Source organism: Myotis daubentonii, chromosome 8 (assembly GCF_963259705.1).
Source record: "Myotis daubentonii chromosome 8, mMyoDau2.1, whole genome shotgun sequence".
NCBI lineage: Eukaryota > Metazoa > Chordata > Mammalia > Chiroptera > Vespertilionidae > Myotis > Myotis daubentonii.
This window is the reverse complement of record NC_081847.1, coordinates 81,137,671-81,163,617: the sequence shown is the minus strand read 5'-3', so window position 1 is coordinate 81,163,617 and position 25,947 is coordinate 81,137,671. Positions and strand designations below refer to the sequence as shown.

The 25,947-nt window shown below is 38.8% G+C and overlaps 1 protein-coding gene across 1 annotated transcript in view; it reads left to right on the top strand.

Moving 5' to 3' along the window:
* Positions 1 to 25,947, top strand: part of RIT2 (Ras like without CAAX 2) — a 250,155-nt gene that overhangs the window by 37,296 nt on the left and 186,912 nt on the right. Inside the window, exon 2 of the mRNA XM_059704925.1 lies at positions 24,965 to 25,021. Within this exon, the coding sequence (XP_059560908.1) occupies positions 24,965 to 25,021 (57 nt within the window). The remainder of the gene's footprint in view (positions 1 to 24,964; positions 25,022 to 25,947) is intronic.

Genomic DNA, 25,947 nt, shown 5'->3' with positions numbered 1-25,947 from the left:
AATGATGCACAAAGTGCTCACTTAGATAGCTACCCTCAGTTTTTAATTCAGCTGGAACCTATGTCCATGACACAATTGACATATTTTATTGGAGACCAACAAGGTCTTAAATTTGAGAAGTATGAGTATAAATTAAAACCCATTGTCTTATAATTAAAGTTCTCTATTGATTTGAACATAATTTTACAGTCTAAACATAAATGCTACTCACTAAACATCCACTCACCATGTTGTTTTTTCTATCTCAACTCCATATTTTGGATTAGCCATAATCTACATATTTCAAAGATTTTCCACCTGCCATTTCTGCCTTTCTGAATTTTATTTATTGTTTATTTCCTCACTCAAATGCTACAGTCTCTATAAACCTTCCATCATTGTCATAAGTTGAAGTCACCTAGTTCTATTTTCTTTACCCCTCTTCTGTTACTGACCATACAATTCCTAATAGCATGAAAGTGTACCCATCTCATATCTTCCACATTTTTATCAAAAGGTGTGGTGGGTGGGCAGGGATAGGAGTATTATTCACTCAAGTGACTAAAGATGATAAACCACTTTAATTGCTGTTAAAGTATCTGTGTACATACACATGATTGAAGATGTTTCCTCTGCAGGCCAGAAACTTATACTGACTCAAATTAACTCAAAAAAAGCACAGAGAAATACAGCAAAAGCAGAAAGATGTCCATTTAAGATGATAGATGTTTCCATCCTGTGATTTACTATACATGCTCAGCAAAGGTGAGAGTAGGGCAGGGCAGAGCCCAAGATGAAGAAACTCAGTAGAACCTCCTAACTCACAATAAAATAATTCTATTTGAATTTTTATTGTGAAGATTATAGAATAGGAAAATGTTGGTTAAGTTGTAGTTACAGTGACATGTGGCCAGTTACCTCAGTGAGCATTAGAATTTGATTCTTTGATTGTGATTTTCTTAAAGGGTCCTTATTGTTCTTTCAGAACTTTATTGTAAAAAGCATTTCTGCATTAAAATACATCACATGATACCAGAAGAAAAATGTCTCCGGAAATCACACTGCTCTAATGTTCTTTAAATGTTTTATGGAGACCTGCCTGGTATCTACTGATCTCAAGTACTGTGTTCTGTCTGAAATTGCATCTCTTTATTTAATTCCCATGTTTTCCTGAGTGAAATGTGCATTGCTTAGTAATAGGATGTAAAAAGAGATTTGTCACCTCTAAAATGTACATTACTTCGAACTACTGCAGTCAGGGGAATAAGCTATTCACCAATAATAAATGCACTTAACTCTCTTCTGAAAAGGCCATGCATTACTCTAACTTGAAACCAATGCTTAGCAAATGTTTTTATTAGGTTATTATGTATTCTGCTATATGACCTAATGTTGAGTTGAGATTTCTGGAGTTGGGAAGCTGCCAGCATTACCTCTGGTTTAATCTACTCCCTTCTACAAAATTCAAGATTGAATATCACTCATTTCTGAAATTTAGGACCATCTTTTGGGGTATCCATCCATTAATCTAACAGAAAAGTCTGTTGCTTGAATGTTAGGGAAGTTGTGAAATCCTGTGTCTGCTTCCAGCACTACTATTGCTTAGCTTGTGTGTCCCTAATCAAATCTCTTCACTTCTCTGGACATGATTTTTTTTTTTTTCATCTGTAAATAAGTAGTTGAAGTCTTATTAAGATGCTTTCCATTGTAAGACATTGGAATTTTGTTTTGAGGACTTGGTACCTGTGAGGCCTCACTCCGCCCTGTGATTTTCATCAATTGCAACTCCCAGCTCTTGCGGGTTCTTAATAGACATTTCCATCATCATTCTCATGGCTCACTTTTTATTTTTAACACAACGCGCCAGGCTGCCTGTTCCGCAACAAATCGAAAGAAGTCTCTAATTCTTGATTTTGATAAAAGCTGTTTTAGTCCTCATTATTTGTAATTTTCTAAGCTGTCACTGGGAAATTTTACTGTTTTACCTTAATATTGCCAGACAAACTACACTCTAAAACAATGAAAAAAATTAGGAGTGAAATTGAACTTAAAGACTCTGGTTTGGATCCCTGATTGGGACATATTTCTAAAGAAGTGGTCATAAAATTTCTCCAACAAAGTTTAAACCAATTTTTAAAAAGGAAGGAAATTAAATGACTTTATCAAATGTGCTTAGAGTTACTGATATCCCCACATCATTTCTTACACAATTGCCATGTTCTCCATAATGTAGGGTCTTGTGTTTAGTTCCCTGCTTATAAACCAAAAGAAGTTGGCTACTTCTTCAACCCCAAGGGTCGCCAATGGAGCCAAGAAAGTTCATCAGGATTGGTCTTGACAGGCTGAAGGAATAAACCTTGTGCTTTTGATGGCTGGTTGGGAACAAAAGTTCCAAACACACGTATGGTGACTTATTTAAAACCAACATCTTCCCCTGAGAGATTATATAATATGATTATTCTATCCTAAAATTTATAAAATATATTATCTTTCTTTTTACTCAAATCTACTAGTACTTACTGAAATTTTTTAAAGAAAGGGATGATTCCAGGTTTGACTTAAATCTGACCTTCTATGATTTAACCTTCTTGCTCTTGTTTTAACTTTAAAAATATATGTAGCTGCTGCTAGCGCTATATCTTTAATAGGCCCCTAGCTTCAGCATGTTACAAGTATTTCCCTTTAAAAAATAACTACAAGTTTTTAAGTTATTCTTAATAAGTCCATTTATCTTGACTGCCACACAGTCTCCAAGTTATCTTCATCATATTTGCCTTAGGATGTCTTTGTCTACTCGTGGCCTTATATGCCAATCTGAATCCCCAAACAGGCATGTCAGAATTGGATTTTCCTTTTCATGCACCCAGGGGATATAGCTTCACTAGCCCATATTTAAGCATGTAGTCATTCCAGTCTGTCAAAGAAGATGAATATTTATCAAAAATGTATTAACTTTTTCCAGTGCTGTTCTAGAAAGTCTATTCCGTTGAAGAAGATAGCTAATGATCTTGATGTTATGGAGCCCATTAATTTACTGGTCCTCATGGGAACCATGGGTGGCTTTTTAAAAGTTTCTAGGGGTATGTACACACTTTGAAAATGCATACTAAATGTTATAATTCAATATTTATTTTCAATAAAATATTAGGAGTCATTATTCCCATGTTATAAACTACAAATATAAGGCTCAGCACAATCTCTTCAACCACTGAGGATTGTAGACTATATCTTAGGATATACATAGTCATGTAGAACATAGGGAGAAGGGAAGGTGATATTTTTATTTGTAATTGGGACAGAGCTATCTTTAGGTATTTCCTCTTCTATATGTTGAAGTCAATATATATGTTTACTCTCAACTTTCTTGAAGGAATAGTGTGGGGGATTCCACAATACATCATGCAGCAAAATAAATTTTAATAATAATAAATAATATAACTACAATTCTTTAATAATTTCTATCCATCCATGTTCCCAGTATCTGAACAGCTCTTTATATAAATCATTAAAACACATTACCTTCCCTGTAGGATACAGCACTCTGACAAGAGTCTGGTCTCCCATGCTTATTATTTTTCTGTCATGGACAAGAAGATCTTGATTTTTTTGTGAATAAATTTATATATGGAACAAAAACAGCTTGATAGTTTCAAAGGGTTGAGAGACAGTAGCCTATTTTGTGGCCTATTTTCTCATATGAATCTAATTACTACAGTTGCAAAGTTATCATTATGAAAAAATAATAAAAAAAAATGCTTGAGAGAGCCAGGAAATAAACCTTTATAGAATGGTTGAAAGCGCTGGTTTTGGAATCCAGTAAACTTGAGATCAAATTCTGTCTCAATCACTTGTCAACTATGTGATGTTTGCTATTTATGATATCTTTGAGCTTCAGTTTTTTTCCTACATAAAGTAAGGATAATAATATCTTGGTCACAGGGATGCTATAATAATTTAAATGAGTGTGTGGGAAGCACTTGCTATAGAGTATGCTATAATCAAATATTTAGTTGCTATAATTATTAAAAAAAATCTTTGGCGTCTGTTTTTTACCACACTCCGTTAAGGCCATGTGGGGAATAATTATGCTTTCCTCGTGTGGCAGTGGTGTGGGATGCTTGCTTTATATGTAGGACAGAGCCAAATAAGGACAGATTTTGATTGCCAATCTAAACTCATAGGCTTCTTTTCCTACTATAAATACACAGAGACATTCTGTGACCATTTGTTTTTAGTTCATTTGCTTATTTTCTGCTGAATACCTTGGGTGCATTTCATCCAATTAATATATGATCATATTTATAAAGCTCACACGTTTACTCATCCTTTCCTCCATGGAGTTAGTGTCCTTGGCATCAATCGAGTGATTGGATCTAGCTCTGTCCGTGGAAGCTATACCGAATATTCTATGGAATAATACTGAGGGATCGCCACTTCTCTCAAAGCATCTGCTGATCCTATTGCCAATCACTTGGGCACTCAACTACAGGCACGATTTTATCTGCTGATTATTCTGGCATTAGCATCACCATATCATGAGGATTGGAATCAAGTGCCTCATTAAAAGAGATTGGTGGCATTCAGACTCCTCCCTGACTGAGAAGTTCAACTACTCAGTAAAATGGTAAATGTGCTGGACTATGGATATAGCATCAGGTGGGGGAATAATATCAGATGGGTATCAGGGTATCAGACTTGATTCTAGTCTGAGTTTTGTGGTGCTAACTTGGGCAATTCACTCACTCTCTGCAAACCCTGATTTCAGATTAAGAGAGTTGAATGCTATTCTCTCTAAAGTATTCTCTACCCTAAGACTATTGTGCTCTAAAATGTACCTCCTGATGTTTCCCTCCCAGTTACTGTCATAATATTCTATATTTCCATGGATAAAGTTCAGTTAACAAAAGGAATGAAGACCTTGGGTTAGTCCTGTCTCTGATGCAAACTCCCTGGAGCCTCTCTGAGATAGCTCCTTAGCCACTCAGGTGGGGCTCCTGTGGCTTACCTACCACTTGACATAAATATTTAAATTCCTGGACCGACTTCAGGGAACCCCTCAGTATCAAAGGTTGCCCAGAGCCTGCTAGTCAATTGATCCTTAAACATGTTAAAAGCTAAAGGCAGGGCACAACGCCATCTACTCTCTGGGATAAAAGACAAAGGTATATGTGGTGTCCACCCCTATAAGAAGCTCATAGTATAGCTGAAAAAATTGCATGGTAATAGAACAAAGTTAGTAAGTAGTCAAAATTATTTGAGTCCAATAAGTTTTCACAGATGTTCAAAAGGGGTTGGAATAGCTGGTCATCCATTTAAGAGAACGTCATATAAGTGCAAAAATTGGATTGATTTGGATAAGCTGAGAGGACAGTGGACTCTCCTACTTCTGTTGAGGTCCTATTTCTAACCCAATGATGCTCCCTTAGCCCAATTTTTGATATATATCTTGTCTATAATAATCACTATTAAACCCTAATAGTGCTCAAGCTTGAATTAGTGACAGGTCCCTGAAACTGGGTGACTTTACCCCAAATAAGAATAACCTAGTGGTTATATGAATAAACCCTCACACTTCCATGTGCTACCTGTTTGACCTTAGGTAATCAAAGTTTCTGAAACTCGCTATGGACATCTGTAAATCAGGGGGAAAAGCATACCTGCACCATAGTGTCCTTAGGAGGATAAATGAGATGATGCATATTTAACCCTTGCAAGGGGAGTTTGCACATTGTATGTGCTCAGTAAATCTTTGCAATTCCTCTTATTTTAAAAATATTTATTTTGTTGGTTTTTACAGAGAGGAAGGAAGAGGGATAGAGAGTTAGACATATCGATCAGCTGCCTCCTGCACACCCCCTACTGGGGATGTGCCCGCAACCAAGGTACATGCCCTTGACCGGAATTGAACCTGGGACCCTTTAGTCTGCAGGCCGGCACTCTATCCACTGAGCCAAACCGGTTAAGGCTGCAATTCCTCTTATCTCAAGAAAAGTGTCATGGCATCCCTCATTGGAACAAATATAGAGAAAACACTTTATTCCCACACATTCCTCCAGCCTGTGGTCCCTGTGGAATCTTTCCCTTGGAGGGAGTCTAGGAGGGATGAGCTACCATGTTGAAGGTGGGGGGCAATTGGTTTCTGAGGAGCAGAGACAGGAAACAGTATTAGTCATTGGTTGCAAGGTGTTGAACATGGAAAAGTATTTTTTATAAACTATGATTTTCAAGGATAGTGTGATTCTTGTGTATGTGTCCTGTACACTCATATACACAAACATGGATGCATCAAATCTTTTTTAGTGTTATTGAATAGTGCCTTTCAAACTTTATGTGCATATAAATCACTCAGAAATCTTGTTAAAATGCAATTCTAATCCAGTCAGTCTGGGTGGAACCTTAGTGTCTGCATTTCTAACAGGATGAATCCAAAGCTGGGCCACTCTTCGAGTAGCCAGGTAATATGGAAGCTCAATTTCTGAGCCTGATAATTCACAGTGGGGCCTCTCGTGTTGGCCACTTCTTTGACTCTTCCTTCTGTACGTGCAAAGGTAAATTTTCTGTCACATACATTCAAGTAATTATTATCTAAACTATATAGAGAAAAAATTTTTTCAACATTACTATCAACACAATTACAACCAGGTTTGTGATTCTAAATCCTCTAGCATGTCAGCAAAGTACTTGACTCCTAAATCACTACCCACTTCATTTGTTTTCTCAGCATAATTGCCACTTCGATTTAGGTATAATAAACTCTCAATGCCATACCAAAAATAAAATCGTCCTGCTGTGCTTCCAGTTAGCTTTGTTTGTTCATTGTATGGGTCCCCTTCTCATACCAACTCAGAAAGTCCAATATTGTATTTTGTGTTCCCCACGCAGAACACACCCAAATCCTCCTAAGGATATTTGGCTTCTGATTTAATTCTAATTTCTTGGCTGAAGCCATTTGCTGCATCTGGCTCTGCTTTAGATGGTACACAAAAAGGAAGTGTCAATCCTTTGGGTGGGCTCCATTGCTAGAGAAAATATCAACATCTGCTGCTCTCTGGATGTTTGATGTTCTTGGTGGATTGTGGAAAACAGAAGATTGCTATCACCAAATCTTAAACCCAAACTGAAATGCCTTCTGTTTTTCACACGAACTAAATAGCGAATGCCAGTTTAATGCACACACAGGATGAATCCCCACCAAAGCCATTTCAAAATGATCCATGCTAAATGCTCCCAACTCCTTTACATTATTGCGAATGTGTTAAAACATGAGATTCATAAATGCCTCACTTTAATAGAGGCTTGTCCTTTTTCAATGTGAAGTAATATCAAGAAAGTGTGTGGTGCTATTTGGAAGGGAAATCCTGGAGATGAGGTTGACAGGTTTATGGCATTGGCCTTGTCTTATTTGCAGTAACTCATTTTATATATAGTGCTTCACATTGGGAAAGCAGAAGGCTAGAGCCTGGTGTGATTTAACTCAAACAATAAGTAAGATCGTGGTATAACAGTGGGCAGAAAAAAGATGTGATGATTAGAACAATATATTGGGGAACAAGAGGAGGCAAAAAAAAATCTAGATACAATAAATATGAATAAGCATTTCATTTTGTTAGCAATCCTACCTGCCTTAATGAATAGGAACAATGTATCACATCCAGAAAGTCTCTACTGCACCCTGCATTTATACACCCTCCATCATAAAAACACGAATAAGGAATTTTTCTTTCAACACTCAGACAATTGGAAAGCAACACTTCATGACTATAATTAAATAAAAGTTTATTTGGGACATTTCAGATATCAGAAGGTAAAAATAATGGAACAGGGAGATACCTTTGTTTGCTAAAGGTGACTCAAAGATCGTAACAGTCCAAATCTATTGTCCCTGTCATTCCTCCTGGCAACGCCTAGGGGACCCATGATTGCTGAGATCCTTACTGATGCCCAGAGCAATCCGGATGTGTTCTGTGCCTAGAATCCATCTTCCTTGTCTCTATTGAGTTTGGGTTCCCAAGACTGGGGTTTCCAAATCTAAATTCTTTACTACCCTCATGATTTATTTCTTCAATATGTTTCAAGAGTAATAAAATGTCTGTCAAGTGCGACTTCTTGTTTCATAAGTGCCACCACTTACACTGTCCCCTATTGGTCATTTCTCAACCCAAAAGATGATGGGTGATGGAGATACCTTTAAAGTACAGTTCCTGTAAGTACATATTGCCCTGGGAGGACACAGCTCTGGGAAGCTTCCCAATAATCTTTCGTCATAAATGTTTATTAACTTTGATGACAGTGTCTCTACAGTCTTGGGAGGAATATTGCTTTTGTTGGTGTTCAGAGTCAGTGTGCTGTGATATTGATGGGTTTCATGGTGATGGGTGAGCTTTACAGAGAGCTTGAGTCATCTTTTAGTACCTTTTGTCCTTACCATTAAATTATAAAGTATAAACACTTATTTGTACCATTAAATATATCACCGTGCAAGAAACTCCTGATAGGTTTAGGCTTCTCCATGTGTAATAATAACAGTGAGTTATTGAGTGTCCACTGTGAACAGATATAAGCCTGTTGTTTACATGTCCTCATTTAATTCTCTCTTTTGCAACCAAGCTTAGACTCTGTCTCTGCATAAACATTTACCTCCACCCTCTAGATTACCCATACACACCAAGGAAACCAACAAAATCCAGAGATCAGCTGAGGGCTATAAGTATGGAATCCATTTTGACTGAATCCTAATTTTTAGGTTGTTTGCTGATCCATAAACTTTAAGATCTGTTAGCCAGTATCTGGAGAATCTGCCTGCCCGGGGCTCCCTTATCTTACTTCTCTGTACTCATATCCTCCTTTAGTAGATCCATAGTTTGCCTGTGAACTTTTATGCTCCTCTGAATGCAAATTCTTCCCTCATAGGCCAACAGCATGTGAAAAAGACCTCTTACCCTGCCCTGTAGTGCTGCCCCTGGTACTAGACGTCACTTATTCAATATGAGAACTGGATATTCACTTTGTGCTTCATCCTACATTACATCGCTTCTACTAAAGGAGCTACAAAAACAATGTAGCGTGCATCTTCCCAGTTGTGGATAAGGATAATTCTATTTGATGTAATCATTTTATTACTTTCTGGAGGACCCAAACAACTGGGAGGACCCATGGGCACCCTCTTCTGACTTAAAGGGAGATACACTTAAAGTGGAAAAACTAATCTCCTTAATCTCCTTTCGGTCCAGCCTCTGAGGCAGAGTTGTCAAGCACCCACCACTATAATTTCCATCTGTGTGTCCTAGTCCATTGTTTTCCTCACCATGCATCCATCAAGCTCTCGCAGGGGACATGGGTCTGGATGTGGCTCAGTGGGGAGGACAGAAGGAATGATGCTGCTTGTACAGTTTTGTTTTTTTTGTTTGTTTGTTTTATTTGTAGGAAGAATATGTCTCTCTTTATTTTTGAAGTTACTTATGTAAGCGATTGAGAAGCGATCCTTAATTGATCAGGCTGTCCTTCTCTCTTAAACATGGCATTATTGTATTTCAGAAGGCATAGCAAATGCACCATCAGAATCAACTGAAGACCTTTTCAAAATAACAATATATCAGCCCCTGGCTGATTTCACAAGTGTGGAGGGGTGAGCATTGGCTGAAAGCTATAAATATCACCATGGGGCCATCTCGACAGGTTCAAGATCTTTGCTTTTCAGATTCAGACACAAACTTTTATGAGTGCACCATGGGAATGATAAATCCTGAAACTAATTTACCCTAATCAAATTGTCTGTGTAGAAAGAATAATTTAAGAAGCAGAAGGGCCAATTACAAAGAGAGTTATTCTTTTTCAAATGACCAGAAACTTCTTTTCTGCTATTCCAAGAAAACTTTCAATTATCAAGGTACCAGCAAATAGAATAGGAAAGCAGGCAAGTTTTAGAACATGGAACCAGGGATAAGGAATTAAAGGAGGCTGTGGAAAATTTTTTATTCAGAATCTGACTTTTGATGACTAAAATACTAATTTTTCAGACATCATTTATATCTCCTTCATCATTGCTGAATTAAACCTGGCATGTAATTACTTTTCAATTAACGCTCTTGATTCCATATAGACCACTTTTATTTATTATATCCTTTTTTAAAACATGTTGCTTGACATTATCGAGTTAGCTTCCAGGAATTAGACATTAGTCCTCTTTCTGAGATACAGCACTCTTCCTAAGGTTTTTGTAACACATTTATAAATTGCCTCAAAGGGACACCTTTGGATCTCATCCTGAAATTCTTTCTGTCCTCAGGTGATGTCTTCATCCAGCCCCCATTCAGGTCTTCCATATATTAAGAGAGGGGCATTTGAATACTGACCCAGCTGCATACTCTAATCTTGTTATCTTGTTTGCAGTCACACACACATATTTAGAGGCAGGTTGGAGCTGGGGACAAAGGAAAACTAACTTTCAACAAAAGACTAACTCCACAGCTTTTCCTGGTATAGAATTACAAATAGTCAAAGAGTTTCACAAACCCAATCTATGCCAGGTGCTCTGCTGTGGTCGCATATAGATATCAGTGTCCTAAAAGGGGGAATGATAGAAGATGATACAACAGACTCCATAATACATTTAGATTGCTGTGTTATAGGCAAATACCAGTAAAGCAAGTACTCAGAATCTGAGGTAGATTATATTGATGGTTTCTGCTATTAAATAGATATAAGATCCAAGGAGGAAATTTCTCCCACAAGGATCTCCGATTTCATCTGGTAGCATAAAACAAGACTCCATTATTTTCTGTGGTTTAAATCTAATATAATTTAACTAGAGACCCGATGCACAAAATTCGTGCAAGAGTAGGCCCTCACAGCCACGGCTTGGTCCAGAAGTTTATTCGGATGGTAGTTCTGCTGTTCGGCTGTTGGGTTGATTTGCATATTATATTTTTATTATTATAGATTCTAGACATAGCTACTTGCTAATATTTGACAACACCCTGTCTTTTTTTTCTCTCCTCACCATCTTTCAAAACAACCACATATAAAATAATGAAATAAAAAAGTATTTATGAAGCAGTAATTATATGCACAGAGCCACTTTTCAGTGAGATAAAAATATCTAATTCCTGCCCCCAGCCCTCCAGACAGCACAGTCAAATAATGAAAATAATAACAAACATTACTTATCTAGTTACTGCTATGTGCAAGTCATTATGCTTAGTGTTTCCTTACAATCCTATTTAATCCTCAAATCAATCCTATATTTATTTTATACATAAGGAAACTTCACTGCTTAAGAGGTTATGGTAGATTTTCATAGAGGCATAGTGATCAGCATATTGACTCAGAGCAGGTTTAGGCAGTCAGGAAGTGGAGTCCAGTTGCCTCTTAGGACCTTGGTCAAGTTCCATAAACTCCCTGTGCTTCTGTTTTCTTATTTATAAAGTGAGGATAATTGGTGTACCATGGCTTGGGGTTCTTGCTCTAACCCTAAGAACCCCACCTGTAATAAGGCGTGTGAAATCTTGAGCAGAGAAATTAGAGCATGTTTAATAAAGAGTCCACACAGCTAGTGAGGAGCAGCACTTCAAGGTAAACCTTGGCACCTGATTTTGAAGCCCCTCCCACTGTCCTGTGGCCATGGGTCAGAGGAGGAGGACAAATCAGGCAGCAATGGATTCAAGTCCAGCTTCCCATTGAAAGCTCTGGGGGTGGGGGATATTGACAAGTAATTACTAGTAAAACCTCTCTATGTCTTATTTAATCATCCACAATAATAATATCTATCTAAAAGTAGTACTGAGATTTGAGAAAACAGGCGCTGTGCCTGGAACTGGTAGGCAATATATAACTGTTAGCTTCTGCTCACTCTGGCCACTTTATCCACCCTCTTCTCCACAGACTGTAGGGACACACAGATATATGTATGTGAAGAAAGTGAGAAGGGAGACAGAGAATAAGTTCTGAAGGGAATTAGAATTACTAAAGATTGGAAGGATTAGGGAAGTTCTCAGAGAAGAAAAACTGAGCTAAGTGTTGTTCAGTGTAGGCAGAGAAGGAAACAAACAAGTAAGAGACAGGGCTGAGGCCTCAAAGTTGTGGGAAGGGATAGGTTGAAATGGAGATCACCACTGGGGTTCACAGTTTTATGAACTCCAAATTCATTCTAACAGAGTAGGAAGAATTTTTGAGCATCAAAATATATGGAATTGGAATTAATCCTATAAGCAATGGAAAGTAGAGTCTTATGTGGGTGATTATAGGATAAATTCCATGAAAGATTCAGGAAGTTAGAGTTAGGAAATAGTATTATCTGTTTTCAAATTAGATTTTTACAACCATATGAATCATGATGGATATTATAATAGAAACAAATAAGTTCAAATAATAAATCATTCCCATACATGGCTCTTTATTCTTTTACATAATCTTGATTAAATTTCTTAGAGCACCCATATTTTTTAATGATTTAGGTTCGCATATTTTTCACATCTATCAATGGTACTATTTAACTTTTTTATATTACATATGTAATAAAAGTTAATGCAGTAATTAAAGTTTGACATTATGAGAAGGAAAAAGAACTTGATTGTTATTTATTAGCCATTGTTGCACAAAATGGCAATGGCAGTAAAAGGAGAAAAAGCTGAAGATAAATTTCATGGGAGAAGAGTGTCATTGTCCAGAAGGCTTATTGTCTGGCAATATTTGGCTTATAAAACTTTGGTAGAGCCCTGGGAACTCTTTCTGTCTCTGTGTCACACAGGATGTGAGCAGTGTTGGAGTAATCTAAAATGCCACACAAAAAGATAGGGAGTGGAAAACAGAGGAAGCTAAAGGAAACTGTAGCTTGAAAACATACAAATTTCATCTGGAAAAAGGTAATTAAAGGGTATCCTAACATATGATACAAAAATTGATAATTTCTTTGAGGATTGCTGATTTACTATTTTATGGTTTAATTATTAGACAACAAAGCTTATGTTCCTTCCGAGTTAATGAGCTACTTCAAAGAAAGAATAATCTATATAGCAAATAATTAAATGATATTCATTTGTTCAATTATTCAGATTTACACTAATGCTTAGCACACAGTTAACACTAAAGTGTTTTTCTTAATTATTTTTTTGTAGATTGAGTTATAATATTCGTTTAAAAGACAAATAAGGGAGTCTCCTGATTTCTAGATCCATATGTCCAATTTTTGAATGGATGCCCACAGGAACCTTAAACTGGGCTTATCCTATATGGAAATGCATTAGATTTTCCAACCTATTCCCCTTACTGTTTCTCAGCAAAGGGCACTGCCCCATCCGTCCAGAAAAATAACTCTTCCAGGTATGTTTAATCGGTCTATCATTCAAACAGATTTTCTTTCTATAATATTTAGAAATTCTATTTGTCCCTTCAAACCCCTGCTGCTGGAGTCTTATGTGAAGCCTTTGTTGCTTCATGCCTAGCCTTCCCACAGTAGTTTCCTACCAGGTATCTGCATGCAGTAATGCCACTTCATGTCTATTGCTTCATTTCTGCCAGTGGATTTTTTTTTTAAAAGTGAAGTTCTGAATATATCACTTCCCTCTAAAAAATCCTTTCATGATTATCCATGAGAAAATTTTAAATGTTTAGAATGCAAAATGGGCCATTGGTAATATGACCTTGGCCTTTCTCTTCATCCATCATTTGGCCCTTCCACACCCTGCTCTCCACCTACACTGGATTAGTAGAAATTCCCAAATGTAGTATGTTGCCTGAGCCTGTGCAACTTGGGAGTCTGCCTCCAACCCCATGGGCATTATTAACGCACTTTTACTATTCAAGAATCGGGATTGCCTTCTTGGAAAAATATTCATGATTAACTATCATAACATTTAATTTTCATCACTCAACTGTGAGATCCTTGAAGATAGAGTTTACCTATTTCAACTTTGTCCCAATACTTAACTGCAGTACAACTGCTTGTTAAGTAAAAGTACAGAAGAATAAACAAATATATCTAGTACAGCCATTGTGGTTTTAAAGTTAAGAAAATTGAACTAGAAGTATTATTGTGATTTGTCTGAATTAATTTAATGAGCTAGTATCAGCTGTTATGATAACTCAGCTCTTTCTAAATGATCTTTCTATCAAACCCTAGACAAATTCCAGGTAGCTTATATTGTGCCATTGTTTATGAAAGGGAAGAACAGACTGTCTTTATTATTTCACATGCCAGGATTTACTGTCATCATGTATGTCAATGATGGTTTTCCAGTTATCCTATCTAATAAAAGAGAAACATGGCAATTGGCGTACGACTGCTACCCTTCCCATTGGCTAATCAGCGAGATATGCAAATTAACTGCCAGCCAAGATGGCGACCTGCCGGGGTCCAACCCCAATGGGTCCAGGGGTCCCCAAAGGTGTGGACAGAGTCGGCGAAGAAGGAATGACACAGAGACAGCGTTCAGTTGATCAGCAGCCTAGCCAGGATCTCAAGCCCGGATCTCCAGAGAGGTTCTGCTTCGGATCTCCAGCGAGGTTCTGTAGCCATGTTCCCTCGCTAGGTTCTCCAGCCAGGTTCTGTCCAGGCTCTCCAGTCAGGTTCAGTGTCCAGGTTCCAGTCAGGCTCTCCTGCCAATCTCCGCAGTCAGGTTCAGTCCAGGATCTTTTGCCATGCTCTCTCGCCAGGCTCCGCCTCCAGGCTCCCAGGCCAGTCCCTGTCCAGGATCCTCCGGCATGCTCTCTCCAGCGAAGTTCTTCTGTCTCTAGAGAACGTTCTGTGTAGGTTCTGTGCCTAGGCTCTGTCTCTCTTGGTCCTGTCTTCCAAGCCCTCTGTTCTCAGTTTTGTCTCTTGCTGTCTTGTTACATCTGTATTTATACCAGTTGATTCAATCCTATCAATCTCTATTACAAAGGTTAGGGCGTTTCTTATCTCCATTCCAGGGAGTAAAGATTATGTAGCTTAAGCATGATTGTTTGTAGTGATTAACTACCCGCCTGGCACTTAGTTAAGGAGTTTCATCCCCTCCCTGACTTCAGGGAAAAATTCCTACCTGGGGAAACAACCTTTCTAGGAGAGGTGACCTTGGTTAAAACACACAGTGCTAAGGGGAGCAAACATATTAAGAACAGTATGCCATATATGCCAGGTCCCTTGAAACAGCAAGGATGGACCAGCTCCCGGCAGCGACCGGCAGCCAGGCAGCTTGAAACTAACATGAGGCTTGCTTGCTTCAGCGACGGAGGACTCCAATGTTCCCCGCCTGCCTTGCCGGCCTCTGAGCCTGCAGTTTGAAACATAGTTACAAATATAGAAGCTAAACAAAACCCAAGAAACCTGCTTTCAGTGAGCCCGGGATCTCAGAGCTGGAGTTGATACAGAGTTTCAATTATAGAACCGAAACAAACCAGATACCTGCTTTCAGAAGCGGAGGCCTAAGAGCTGGAGCCTCAGAGCTAAAGCTGGCTCAGAATAAAAAAAGAAAAAAGAAAAAAAGGAGTGGTTGGGAGCTTCTGTCACCCGCCAGCCTGAAAACAGCCCTCAGCCCCTCATCCAGGCTGGCCAGGCACCCCAGTGGGGACCCCCACCATGAAGGGTATGTGACCAGCTGCAAACAGCCATCATCCCCTCACCCAGGCTGGCCAGGCACCCCAGTGGGGACACCCACCCTGATCCAGGACACCCTTCAGGGCAAACCAGCCAGCCCCCACACGTGCACCAGGCCTCTATCCTATATAGTAAAAGGGTAATATACCTCCCAGCACTGGGATCAGCGGAGCCGCGAGGCCTCGCGGCACCGGGATCAGCATGACAGGGGGCAGTGCCCAAACCCCCTGATTGCCCTGCGGCTCTGTGTGTCACAGGAGGTGGGGCCACAACCTCCCTATCGGCCCTGCTCTGTTCCAGACAGGGGAAGGCACCCCAAACTCCTGATCAGCCCTGCTCTGTGCCTGATACAGGGGAGCTCCCCAACCCCCTGATCGCCCTGCAGCTCTGTGTGTGACAGGGTGCATCGCCCCAACCCCCCGACCCCCCGCGGGCCCTGCTCTGTGTGTGACGGGGTAGAGCTATAACCTCCCCATTGGCCCTGCCTTGAGTGTGACAGTGGCGGTGCCCCAACCCCATGATCGGCCCTGCTCTGTGGGTGATAGAGGGCGGCACCCCGACCCCCTGATCCGCCCTGCTCTGTGTGTGACAGGGGGCAGTGCGCCAACTCCCCTATCGCCCCTACTCTGTGAGTGACAGGGGGGAGCTCTTCAACCCCCCGATGGGACCTGCTCTGTGGGTGACAGGGGGGAGCTCCCCAACCCCCCTGATGGGCCCTGCTCTGTGAGTGACAGTGGGGAGCTCCCCAACCCCCTGATCGACCCTTCTCAGTACATGACAGGGGGGAGCTCCCCAACCCCCTGATCAACCCTGCTCTGTGCATGACAGGGTATAGAGCCCCAACCCCCCTGATGGGCCCTGCTCTGTGCATGACAGGGGGCAGCGCCCCAACCCCCTAATGGGCCCTGCTCTGTGCGTGACAGGGGGTGGCGCCACAACCTCCCTATAGACCCTGCCTTGAGTGTGACAGGGGGCGGTGCCCCAACCCCCCAATCAGTCCTACCCTGAGCGTGACTGAGGGTGGCATCGCAACCTCCTAATCCGCCCTGCTCTGTGCATGACAGGGGGTGGCGCCCCAACTCCCCAATCGGCCCTGCTCTGAGCCCGACCAGAGGCTGCACCTAGGGATTGGGCCTGCCCTCTGCCACCCTGGAGCAGGCCTAAGCCAGCAGGTCGTTATCTCCCGAGGGGTCCCAGACTGCGATAGGGCACAGGCCGGGCTGAGGGACCCCCCCTCCCCCCCGAGTGCACAAATTTTTGTGCATCGGGCCTCTAGTCTCTTTATAAATCAATTTACACTCACTCCAGAGAGTTGGACTGCTATATTAGTAGTCTGTATTAGAAGAACAAATGACAGAACACAACCCTAACCAATTAATCAGGCTGTATATTCTAGACTCAAACATTTTCCCCCCAATTCACCATACATTTAGTTGAATGATTTTAGGGCACCCAGGAATCCAGAATCACTCAAAGCACAAGGCCCTAAATGGGAAATACCAAACAGTATAGAAGAGATTTAATGGAGTAGAACACTGTTCATGTCCTTCACTGGCCTTTTGGTTTGGGAGTCAGCTGACTAGTGTAGCAGATGAAAAATCTCTTCCTCTACCCATCTTAGCTTTTCAAGCTGATGCCCTGTAAGTTGGACTGACAAAGGACAGATTAATAATAGAAAGCATACCAATTTATGTAATGTAAGTTTTGCATGACACTGGAACCTTCACAATGAAATGAAGACCTGAAGATGTGGTTAAGTCTTATTATTTTTATAGTAGTTTTGATGAAGTGTGAAAAGTCATGGAAAATGTGATACGAAAAAAGAATATGAGATAAGGGTAGTAAACTAGTAGCTAGGGTGCTCAGTAAGGCCTGATTATTCATATTCCTCTCAGCATCCCTCTTTGAACATAAAGGTGCTCCTTTCCTCTGTGCATAGAGAGGTCAGCTCTCACATGAGGGTCTTCTGATCTGCCTTAGGTGAGTCTGCAGAATTCAGAGTCCTTCCCACACCGGCCATTTTTCAAATTTGTTCAGCTTAAAATATTCATATTGTATCATATTTTGGGATAGCTGTCTCAGAAAAGAATAAGAATATAAATTCTAATACAGACTTAAGATTCATGTCTATTACAACTTCCCTGGCAAATTAAATACATTCTAAAATTGAGCACTTTGGGACTCTTTCTGGTTATCATCAGCCATTCACATCAATGAGACGCCAGTAATTGGCTCCATTAATTATTATACTCTAAAAGGGGAGATAAATAAAAAGATACATTTACCTATGGTAGTAAATGTTTGCAGAGTATCAACAGTGTTTTATTTACGTAGGGAGATGGGTTTTATCGTAAATGATAAAATACTTGAGAAATTATTGGTGAAAATGTCTATTTTTCTTCTTTGTTTCATTGAGTACAAAATAAACTGTCAACAAAGAGCAAATAAGTAATGACTGGTAATATTGAGTTTTAATATCCTTCATTTCTTTTTGTGTCCCATCAATCATCCTTGAAATCATTCGGTGAAGAAGAATAGAATTTTTAATGTCCTAGAAAGCATCATTTCTTTCTGTTAGCAGAGGGTTTATGGGGAGAAAAAGAGGAAGGAAAACCCTCAACTAATGGAGAGCTGTGAGCATTGCATTTTCCATCCTCCTCCCTGGTCTAGCGCCATTCTCCAAACAAGCAGCACCATTTTCTGATCTATCTCTCAGCCCTCAAGTCTCAACCCTTTTTTAAACCAGCCTCTTCCTATATCTACACATAATGTTTCTGTTCAAGGAAAATAATGGGTGGAGAGAATTCAACTCTTGGAGGCACAGGTTTGGCTTTGGCCTGGGTTGCTGAGCCCCATGCATCCTGACATAAATAAGTTGAATTTTAGTTTTGAGTTAGAAGCCACCAAACCACCATTGCTGGATTCTTCAATGTCCTGAGAGAAAACAGAGTAGAACCACATTCACGTTAGAAATGCATTACATAGAAAAAAAGGATGGCAGCATTAGAGTAGAGATTAGGATTACTTTGACCTAATTCCAGATTCAGCATTTTTTCTGTCTATACAAAAGTTCAACCTATTTAGGACTAAAAGCTGCAAAAAGGATGAAGGAGGGGTCTTCGGATGTTTTTGCCAAACTCCATGAAGATCCCATTCTATCACCATTCTTAGTACCTCCCTATTACCTTGAACTGAAAATGATTTTATCATTTCTATTTGGAAGCATTCCAGGTTGGGGGCCACTTCATCTCACTCAAGGTTCTCAACAAGGTGAAGAGCCTTCCTTGCTAAATATCGCAGGCTATAACTTCTCATGAGACTATTTCTGCTCAGTGCATCTTAGAAAATGTTTATAAATGTTAGTGCTGGTAGGGGAAAAAAAACCACTATCAAATATTTTTACCTGAGTTTACATTATAAGTCAAGAGATAATATTATATTTATTAATTCCTCTATTAGTTGAAGGAATAAATATTTTCCACTTTTCTATGGTATTTATTATTTAGCAACTGTCCATGTTTCATTCATGAAGAGCACACATTTTTAGTTAAGAAAGAGAAATTACTAAGAAGCAAGTAACACAATGGAAAGTATCTGGTTTTTGAGGCCTATGACCCCACCAGTTTGTTTCCTTGATAGATCTATAACACAGATCAAGTTAATGCATGGGTATTTTTTTAAATATATTTTTATTGATTTCAGAGAGAGAAAGGGAGAAGGAGAGAGAGAGATGAAAACCTCAATGATGAGTGAGAATCATTGATTGGCTGCCTTCTGCATGCCCCCTACTGGGGATCAAGCCCACAACCCAGGCATGGGGAATCAAACCATGACCTCCTGGTTCATAGTTTGATGCTCAACCACTGAGCCATGCCAGCCAGGAAATGCATGGTTTTAAAAACATTTTTGTTAAATTGTTCTTTAAAGTAATTTCAAAAGATTGGGAAACCAACTTACACATGATAAGGTTGGTATCTAAAAATTTCATCCTAAATTTAAACTCATTAGAAGGATATAATTCTCAGCTTATTTTAAATGATACTGTTTTAAATAAAATGTTGTAGTTTTATAAATATATTCATTGAGACATAAAATACATAGTAACATAATACTCAATATTATCCTTTTACAACGACATGAATAAGTTCTTTGACAGTGGCAAATATGCTATTTTTCATATTCTGCCTCAAAATTGTATATTTGTTCATTTTTACCCATACAACTTCAACCTAATGTAACATTTCTTTATTTTTTAATAATTATTCTTTAATAATACTACTTTTTTATGACGATTTTCACCATCTAAGCTGCTATTTTTAAAAGAGACATATTTTATTGATTTCAGAGAGGGAGGGAGAAGGAGAGAGACAGAAACATCAATGATAAGAAAGAATAACTGATCAGCTGCCTCCTGCACACCTCACACTAAAGATTGAGCCTGCAACTCAGGCATGTGTCCTGACCAGGAATCCAACTGTGACAACTCCTGGTTCATAGGTCGATGCTCAGCCACTGAGCCTTGCTGGCTGGGCTAAGCTGCTATTAGTGTGTATGTAAATATGTGCCCATTATGTGTGTGTATGTGAGTGTGTGTGAGTTTCCCTCTCGAATTCCCACCATATTCTAGAATGTAAGCATCTAGAGGGCAGAGGTCCATTTTGTTCACTGGCATGTTCTAAGCACATAAAGAGGATCTGGCACATAATAAATGCTTTTGAATAGGTGAAGGAAAGAATAAATGAATGAGTGAATGACAGGAATGGGGAGTGCTCGTGAGGAGGAATAGGTTTCAATTACAATTCAGTGATGAAAGAACACCTCCCAAAGGAGGTCACATGGAAATAATATTCTGAAAGAGGCAGTTATCTGGGGGAAGGGCATTCCAGCAGTGGGAACAGCACCAGCACCTTTGGAAGTGTCATGGCTGGAAAGTTGTGAAAAACTCCCAGAAATCCAGGGTGGATAGAAAAGAAGGACTAAAGAGAAGAGAGAATTAGAACAGAGATAACAGATCCTAATTGGATAATGAATTAGTGAAGATGTTGAGGATAATGAGATGAAGGAAGGAAGAGGTGTTGCAGAATGCTTAATCTGAATGCAGCTCTGTCTTTCCTTCCTCCTCCTGATTTACAGACAACAGAACCCACATAGAGTTTAAGTAATTTCATTAAGGTACCACCACAAACCAAGTGAGGAATGGGACGAAATCTTAGTGACCAGACTCACATCGCATCTGTCCTACTCCACTGACAGGCCTTCAAGCCCCTAAGGGAAAGCAATGGCTTGCCAACCTCTATCTCTTTGTATATTATATTCTCCAGATTACTTCAGTTTAATACTTTCCTTAAATATCAAATTTCTTCTTTTTCTTTTGGGGGAGAGGGGAGGGTAGGAGTGTAAAAATAAAGTAGTATGATTTTATACAATATTTTAACATTTTAAAAATTGTGTAGAAAATAACTCCTTTCTATCTATAATTTTCCTTTTTCATAACTGAAGTCTCAGCTCCTGGACAAATACCACTGACATTCCAAGGAGGGTGATGTATAATATTGTCAAATTTTTCACATAGGTAAATTTGATGGTTTAATACTGAATTATGCAAAACAAGAAGCAGTTGGTTTAAATTAAACTTTACAATGAAATAGTAAATTATCAGAATATCTGAATAATGAAATGGAAATTTAAATAAAAAAGCATATGCATGAAAAAGAAGAGTTCAATCAAAATGGGTTTGCTTTAAAAAATGAGTGTATGTAATCTCTCAACACTACTTTTGTATGAACATTGAAGATGCAATTGCCCATTATTTATTGTATGCATTTAATGAATATTTTATAAGGTCTGGGAAAGCACTACATTTACATAGGGTATGGCCACTAATAAAGGAGAAAGGCCTTAGATATAAAATCCATCAGGTTTTTCCTGATATTATCTGCAGCTTAAATGTTAAGTAAATGCTCATTTTGGTAGGGGTAAATAGTATTCCTGTTTGTTAACAAGGGTCATGCACTAACTGTAATACTTTTAGAAATTGAAAAGGCAGAGGCTGAGTCCATCAAATATCTTTTATTTTCATCCCTAATTAGTTTTGTTAAAATTACAGTACATGACTCAAATCTATGACTATCTTCTAATCTATGAATGCCTTCTCTACTTGTATTTCTCTCTGCACTTTCTCTGTATCCATAAAGACAATGAAGGACAAACAGACATAAAGAAAAGCATTTACATGCATGGAGCATGACAAAACTCCTATCACTATTTCTTACCCCAGATTTTTTGTGATGGCCACAAAGTTGACCTAAAATTTTTTTAAGTCATCTTACCGATCACTTCAGACATATTCTTAGGTAGAGAATTAATTTTTAAATCTATAAAATTATACAGAGATTTCCACTCTGTTGATTGCTATAACTTAAAAAGTTTTAAACAAGTATGATCTTTTGTAATACCTTTTTGAGGTGCTCAGCAAAACTTAAAAAATGCTTTATTTTAAAAATTTCAAGGATGTAAGCCTATACATCACAAAATGAATAAAAGTTAGTCTTCAGTTAGGTTGCTCATATTTAGCAGAAGTCTTATCATTAACTTTATAGATATTTAGGAGAGATTTTTAAAAACTGGTTTGTTTTACATGATATCTCTGGAAAAAGAAATGGTCCTGAGATGTCCTATCAGGCATCCGCTTTGTAAAAACACAAAAGAAACTCTTACAAATCAAAGTTTCTAAAATTATCTTTGAAGTTCTGGAACAAGGCTCAGCTGGCTCTCTCTTCGTTGGTTTTGTCTCAGTGGTAGATCAGAAGATTTGAGAATTGAAGGGCTTTTTCAATTATACAATAAGCAGCAGGTTTCCATTAAAGCACAAAGTCATCATCTAAATGTATGCTAGGTGTTCTTATAAATAAGTATAACAGGTAGATCTTTGATTCATTTATTTCTGATATTAGTTGTGTGATTCTGAAGTCTAATGTAAAATATATTTATCAGTTAGTAAAATGCTTATTTATTTTCCTTAAGTGTGCTCCAAACTTCTTCAGCCTTCCAAATGCTTTCCTAAGCTTATGGTAATTAACTTAGCCCATAATTATACACAATGTTTTCTAACCCTTCTTGGTAGCGTCCATGACTATCAAGAATTTCAATGTGTTGATCTAGTAGTGTGCCATTGGTGCAGAGATGTGGATCATTACTAGCTTGTTAAGGAAAATCACAGCTGGACAGTAATTAAAACATTCAAATTATACTTAAATAGGAACTATTGCAATGGGGGAAAGAGAACTCAATCTAGAACTGGTCTCAGTTCCAACTGCAGCAGGGACCACTGGGAATTTAAAGCCAAGAGGCAGGCTGGGGGTCAGTGGATGGAAAATTACTAAGAGGAAATAACAGGTGTAGGAGGAATTCTGGTTAATTGGACTTAGTAGGATACTTCCTGAAGGTAGGCCAGGTAAACAGAGGACACTAAAGGGAGATTGGGGAATGATACCACTGGTGATGAGATATCTAGGGTGGGGAATTCACTCTAACCTGACTCAGTGGGATTCTTGCTAAACTGGGTGAAGCAGAGATGAACACAGAACCTAAAGTCAAGACCTTGTTCAGAGGAAGGTTTAGAGGAGCCTGACTCAAGTTTGGTTAAGGAGAGAGTCCTTCTCTCGCTCTCTCTCTCTCTCTCTCTCTCTCACTAAAAGGAAGAGAACTATTATATACTAACTTATTTCCAAGTTTGTTTCTTTACTTCAGAATGCCCTTATCTCCTAGTAATGAAATTTTACACAAGGGAACTTTCCAAAAAATACAACATTGAAAATGTATCATAAATGTATATATTTAAGAAGAATGTGGAGAATTTAGAGGATATACCAAAAAAGTAATGAAAATAAATAAAATGTTCTAAATAACATGAATTAGGCAAAATAAAAGTGACTTAAACACTTCCAACTGTGAACAGCTAGAGATTATATATATATATATATATATATATATATATATATATATATATGCCTAAGTGATTGTCACAACCAAAATAACTGAATGGATGATGGATGACCCAACAGGCTGCGTGGGGCGACCAGGCCAGCAGGGGGGTTAGTGAGGGCCTACCAAATGACTGAGCAGCAGGCTGTGTGGGGTGACCAGGCAAGCAGAAGGGGGCAGTTGGCGGTGACCAAGCAAGCAGGAGGGGGCAGTGATGGGTGACAAGGCTGGCAGGGTGGCAGTTGAGGGTGATCAGGCCAGCAAGGGGTGGGGGGTAGTAAGAGGCAGGCAGGCAGGTGAGCAGTTAGGAGCCAGTGGTCCCGGATTGTGAGAGGGATGTCTGACTGCCGGTTGAGGCCCGATCCTGGGCCTCAACTGGCAGTCAGACATCCCCCTATGGGTCCTGGATTGGAGAGGGTACAGGCTGGGATGAGGGGACACCGCCCCCCCCGCCCCCGCACGAATTTCGTGCACTAGACCTCTAGTACTTAATAACTAATACAGACTTCAGAGATGTTTTTGTTTTAAAGATGCGGAAGCTAAGTCCCAGAAAATGTATAAGATCTTTAGTAAAAAGATCTATAACTGCCCTGACCGGTTTGGCTCAGTGGATAGAGCGTCGGCCTGTGGACTGAAGGGTCCCAGGTTCAATTCCAGTCAAGGGCATGTACCTTGGTTTTGGGCATATCCCCAGTGGGGGGTGTGCAGGAGGCAGCTGATTGATGTTTCTAACTTTCTATCCCTCTCCCTCGCTGTAAAATATCAATTACATATATATATATATATATATATATATATATATATATATATATATATATATACACATATATATTAAAAAAAGATCTATAACTAATACCAACTGTTTAACCAGAACAAGCCAAGAAGATTCTACATCTGGTTTATATTCCTATTATATCAAGAGCCTTATTTTTCCCAGCTGACATGGCTCAGTGGTTGAGCATCGACCTATGAACCAGGAGGTCATACATGGTCCATTCCCTGTCAGGACAAATACCTGGGTTGCAGGCTCAATCCCCAGTGTGGGGCATGCAGAAGGCAGTTGATCAATGACTCTCTCTCTCATCATTGATGTTTCTCTCTCCCTCCTCCTTTCTCTCTGAAATCAATTTAAAAATATATTTATTAAAAAGAGCCATATTTTTACTTCAGTGCAAGATTTGTTGAAATACACTTCAAATTTGGACATATTTATTCCAGAGAATTATCTGGCATTGTTTTTCACTGTAGATACACTTTTTTCTTAAAGAACTTTCTCTTATTATCATCATTTTTGTGGTAATGTTGTGTAATTAGTCACCCTCAGAAATAAATTGCTCACTAGGACCTATTAACAAATTGATGGGAGTACCATGGTGACTATCATATTGAAGAATTGGTGAATTTTTATTAAATTGAATTTATTTTTTTTTCCAGCAATGACAATGCAGTTTATTAGCCATCAGTTTCCTGATTACCATGATCCCACTATTGGTGAGTAAAACATTCTTTCCTCCTTTAGCTCAAATAAAGATACTCTAAATAAATGGCTTACAAATATTGTTGATATCAGTGGAGAATAAGAAATATATTTTATACCATGACTCAGCACATACACACATTAATATATAATATGTAAGCCACCAAAATTATAGCTTCAAGAAACAATATTTGTCTTTACTTCTTGCCATGCATTCTCATCTTTTCCATTCTATTCCATTTCTTTTTGATAAATGATGGTTGGAATACATTAACTTTATTTTGATTTCAGAATCCACTAATGGATATCTACTGCATTTAAAAAACTGTGCTCTGGATAATAAAACTGATATGGTTGTGTGCTTTTTATTTGGTCATTTTCTCACTTTATCAGTGTCTAGATCTTGTAGTACACAAGTAGTTTACCACGCTAATGGTGCATTTGGAAAGAACTCGAGGTATAGATGTAATTTTGTTTACCCTCCTCATTTTGCAGATGAGGAAACTGAGACCCAAAGAGTCAAATTATTGTTAGATTAAAAAAATCCAGTCATGTTTCATTCTTCCATGCAATTTTCTTTTTATCACATCAAGTGCAGGAACATCGCAATTGGGAACACCTTTTCTTCCTCAATCAAAGCAGAAAATATGTCTGAAAACTGCTTTACTAATCATTCAAAGAGCCACTTTAAAGAATCAGGTGAAAATTTCCAAGCACAATCTGTCATAGAATTCTTTTTCTAGAAACGCATTGGTATTGAACACATACCAAGCATTATGTCATGGCATAGAAAAACAAATAGCTTCTGGACCCCTCATGGTTTAGTTTGTGAGTTCCTTTGACTACTCTTCACCCTTTCACCCTTTTACTTTAGTTGGTCTGAATATCTCCTACCCTTACAATGGGTGTGATCCTCATTTAGCAATTTTAATTCAAAGTC